A 4,604-nucleotide genomic window follows, 5' to 3' on the forward strand; every position below is an offset into this window, starting at 1 on the left:
CTCCCCCCGGCACCCTCCACGACCCCACTTGCCTCAGCCAAGACCCCAGAGCCCCTGGCATCATCTCAGACCCCAGCAAGAGCGAGTGATGGAGCTGTCATCACACAGCAGCTGTGGGAGCAGGGCGGGTGGGGCAGGATGCCGGGGTGGGGTGGGTGGAGCCAGGGCCACTTCCTTTCCCCCTGGGGCCCATCTGCCCAGTCCTGCCCCAGCCTCAGGAGGAGTTGGAGTGGTCTGGTCCCAGCCCTGTGCCCTCATCAAGTGAGCTGGTATGGGGCGCGGCCTGGCGGGGCGGGAGACTTCGCGGCCGCGGGAGATGTGCTGTGGCTTGAAAAGGGCCTGGTAGATGACAGGAAAAGATCAGGAGCCACCGGGGCTGAATGGGGTCAGGGAGGGCCAGGGGGCTGGCCATCGCTGGAGCACGAGCAGCCAGGGCTCAGGGAGCCTGAGGATCAGGGCTGACGGCAGAGCGGCCAGCATCTGTGCCCTTGTTCTTTCTGATAATAGTAAAAGCAAGGGTGGAAAAAGCCGTTAAGCCGCAAGTTAGGCCTGGCAGTTAGCAGGGAAGTGGGCAGACGGGGAGGAGGGCCCGGCCAGGTTCTCCCGCTCAGCGCTTTGTGTGTTGGTATTTCTCCAGCTTCCCCTCCCTCAGGTCTCTGCTCCTGCTCACGCCCGTGGCCATGGGAATGATCCTGCTTCTCCTCCTCTTTGGGGGCGTCTGGACCCAAGAGACGAACTCCGAGCTTGTGGACATCGCGACCACTTTGGGGACGTCTGCACCCACAAGACCCTCTGCTTCTTTGACCCCAACTTTCTCTGAGCCCCCAAACCTCAGCGTAGTGACCCCCAGTCCTGCAACAGCCAGAGTCCGCGAGGAGAGCAACGGCACCGGGCCCCAGATCTCCCCACCTTCTTCAGCTTCCTATACAGCCAATGAGGTGTTCTTTCTCGGGGCTTCCACTACTGCCGGTGGTGACCTCCATGTACCTGAGCCATCGGTCTCTGGGGAAGTTGCCACCAAGAAGTCATCAAACCTGGAAACTAATGCTCAATCACTAGAAGACTTTCTGGAACTTCACATTATGACTGATGGAACCACGGTAACCGGCTCTCTGGAGACCTCTGATGTCACCAGGGGGCCCTCTGCCACCATGGCGACTGGCTCTCCGGAGACCTCTGATGTCACCTGGGGACCCTCCGTCACCATGGCGACTGGCCCTCCGGAGACCTCTGATGTCACCTGGGGACCCTCCGTCACCATGGCGACTGGCCCTCCGGAGACCTCTGATGTCACCTGGGGACCCTCCGCCACCATGGCGACTGGCCCTCCGGAGACCTCTGATGTCACCTGGGGACCCTCCGCCACCATGGCGACTGGCCCTCCGGAGACCTCTGATGTCACCTGGGGACCCTCCGCCACCATGGCCACTGGCCCTCCGGAGACCTCTGATGTCGCCAGGGGACCCTCTGCCACCATGGCAACTGGCTCTCTGAAGACCTCTGATGTAGCCAGTGTAACCCCTCTCACCATGTCAACTGGCTTTCGGGCGAGCCCTAAGGGGCCCAGTGGCTTCCCCACCTCCTCGGCAAAAACAACCCCCGTTTCTACAGGCACAGCCAGTAGGCATCCCTCATTAGTTCCCAAGAAAAATGGCACCCTGCTGGTGGCTGTGGTTGTGGCCCTGGTGGTGTTCACGATCCTTGTGACCCTACTCCTGCTGTGGCGCCGGCGGCAGAAGAGGAGGACAGGGGCCCTGATACTAAGCAGGGGAGGAAAGCGCAACGGGGTAGTAGATGCCTGGGCTGGGCCGGCCCAGGTGTCTGACGAGGAGGCCCTGACAGCAGCAGCAGGCGGGTCTGGGGGTGGGAAGGGCCCCGGGGTCTCCGAGGGGGAAGCGTCTGGCCAGCGGCCCACACTCACCACTTTCTTCGATAGACGCAAGTCGCAACCAGGCTCCTTGGAGCTGGAGGAGCTGAAGGCCAGGCCGCCCCCCGTCCTAAACGGGGAGGAGGAGCCGCTGGTGGGCAGCAAGGATGAGGCTGTGGAGGCCCCTGCTTCCCAGGGGCCAGAGGCCGGAGATGTGGAGGCCCCTCAGTGCTTGTGAAAAACAGGAGCGCAGGTCAGAATGGCTCCCGGCCTTCACCACCTTCCCTCCTATCATCGCCTCCAGCTTCCTTGTCACGCAGCATCGTCTGGGTCCTCACCCTGTATGTTCATCCCGAGCTCTCATCCGGCTTCTCAACCCCAGGTCTCCCAGGTGGCACCCACACCCCCGGAACCAACAGACTTTCCTCATCAATCCCAACTGGTCCTCATCACCCTCTTCTCCACGTTTTTGTCCTTGAAATCAGCTGCTGAGTCTCCACAATGCCAAACTTCCTTGGCCAATGCCTTCTCAGAGGACTCCCCAGGGACATGGGAGTCTAGGAAGGAAGATGGGGACAACCCAGCAAACTCTCGCCGAGAATTGCTCTGGAAAGTGCTTTTGGCCCCATAGATTAGGACAGTCCTACCGGCTCAGCCCACGAACCTGCTTTGACACTGCACAGTGCTCCGTGCCCGGCCACTGGCCATCAGAGCAGGGACTGGGGGGCGTCACCTAGATGTGCTCTCGGATCCTAGGCTGGTGCCTGGCCCACACTCCCCACCCCCTACCTGTGGATTGAGGCGGCAGCTCCTTCTCCTCCCAGGGGCAGAGGTGAGAAAAGTTTCCTGGCGGGTGTAGTCCTCCAGAAACCCTGGCACCGCGTGTGTCCTGTCATGGGCGCAGCTTGCGTGCAAGAGGCCAGGCCTTGGCCGCGTTTGTGCAGGTGGCGGTGAGTAGGGCCGGCGTGTGGAGGGGACGGGAGCTGCCAATCCGAGGAGCCCCTGAGAACATCTGTGTCCTCATCTTGGTTCAGGTGGGGTGGAGGCGGCAGAAGATTTAGCCATGTCTGTAGCCCAATAAAGAGCGTGGGGCTTGATAGACTGCATGTGTGACCTGAGTGTGGTTCTTCAGCTCAGCCGCTGTTTCCCGTGCCCAGAGCCTCCCCCTACTCCAGCTGGCTTGCTCCCAAGGCAGGGGAGAGGAGGGCTGAGGTGGGGGGGGAGGGTGTTGCTGTTACCTGTTTAATGTGGATTTTAAAATTTTAATTATTTGAGAGAGAGAGAGAGCGTGCAGGAGGCAGAGACGGAGGGAGAGGGGGAGAATCCCAAGCAGGCCCTGCACTAGCCCAGTGCAGGCCTCAAATGCGGGGAGGGTGAGATCGTGAGATGATCGTGACCTGAGCCGAAATCAAGAGTCGAGAACACTCAACTGACTGAGCCAGCCAGGCGGCCCTCGTTTAATGTGTTTGTATCTCCTCTTCCACTGGGGGCGGGCTCCTTCCCTTCTCTGAGAAAAGTCCGTGAGACTGACAGGCCCATAGACACGGGAGCTTCCCCTGCGGTTCTGGGATGGGATGGTTGGGAGCGGGGAGAAGACCCCACCCCAGGCCAGAGCCCAAGGGGCCACAGGGCGCCAGAGATAGTTGGTATTTCCCCAGGACAAAGAGGAAATTTGCAAAGAGGAAGTTGTTGAGTCAGAGGGTGCAGTGGCTGAGAGGAGACAGGTTGACCCACAGAAAGGCCCTTGGGAAGTTGAGTGTGTGACTGCCCGTGGCCTGACCTGGAGGGGAGGGGAACAGCTCAGGGGTGCATCTGTTCCTGTGGTTCGGGGAGGGGAGGGGAGAGAAGGGACAGAAAGTGGCCACGGAAGATGGGGGTAGAAAGTGACCATGGGTCCACTTGGCCACCGTGGCTTGTGCCACCTGTGCTTGGACTGGGGACAGGCTGAGCTGGGACGAATGCAGCCCTCGCCAGTCATGCCGCCATGGCTGGGTGGAAGGTGTTTGCCAGGCTGAAAAGGGGGGAAAGGCCCCCTCAGCAGAGGGGGCAGTAAACGCAAAGTTGCCATAAGGGCCGTGTGACTAGTTTCATGGCGCACGTTGGAATGGGTGCAGCAGATACTATAAAACCAAAAGGGGGCCGGGGTGGGGTGGGGAGAGAAACAAAAGAGAAAATTATCAAGTGTGGTAATGAAAGGGCCAAACATATCGAGTACGAAAATGTTTGTAAATGGCTTATTACACCATGTGCTCCAAAACTATGCAATAAAACGTCTATAATATAAGGTCACCGGGGAACAAAGAGCTAGTTACTAATCTGTAAATACGTACGAATCTAGGTTTGTAATGAAAATGCAAAAACATGGACGTTTGTGGAAAAAAAAAAAAGAACTTGAAGGAAATATCCCAAATGTTCGTTGTGGTTATCTGTCAGGTGAGAGGTTTACGAATGATTGTTACTTTGTTTCTACTTTTCTGTATTTTCCCAGTTTTATGTAATAAATACCTATCACTGTTACGATTAGAAAAAAATAGTACCAAGAAGGTATTCGCTGGGGGGATGGGGTGTCTGGTTCAAGGACATGAGGTGGGAAGGGCGGGTTGGAGCCCCACTGTGAAGGACTAGGGAGTTTGGATTCAGTTCTTTTTTTTTTTTTTTTCAATGTTTATTTATTTTTGGGACAGAGAGAGACAGAGCATGAACGGGGGAGGGGCAGAGAGAGAGGGAGACACAGAAT

The 4,604-nt window shown here is 58.0% G+C and overlaps 1 protein-coding gene across 1 annotated transcript; it reads left to right on the plus strand.

Annotated features, from left to right (window-relative positions):
- The first annotated feature begins 212 nt into the window (after window positions 1-212).
- Window positions 213-4,390, plus strand: SPN (sialophorin). The gene is made up of 2 exons (XM_047839409.1): window positions 213-261; window positions 653-4,390. Exon 2 carries the CDS (start codon window positions 681-683, stop codon window positions 2,103-2,105), a length of 1,425 nt encoding a protein of 474 aa, XP_047695365.1. The 5' UTR covers window positions 213-261; window positions 653-680; the 3' UTR covers window positions 2,106-4,390.
- Window positions 4,391-4,604: the final 214 nt, after the last annotated feature.

This window comes from Prionailurus viverrinus, chromosome E3 (genome assembly GCF_022837055.1).
Source record: "Prionailurus viverrinus isolate Anna chromosome E3, UM_Priviv_1.0, whole genome shotgun sequence".
Classification (NCBI taxonomy): Eukaryota; Metazoa; Chordata; class Mammalia; order Carnivora; family Felidae; genus Prionailurus; species Prionailurus viverrinus.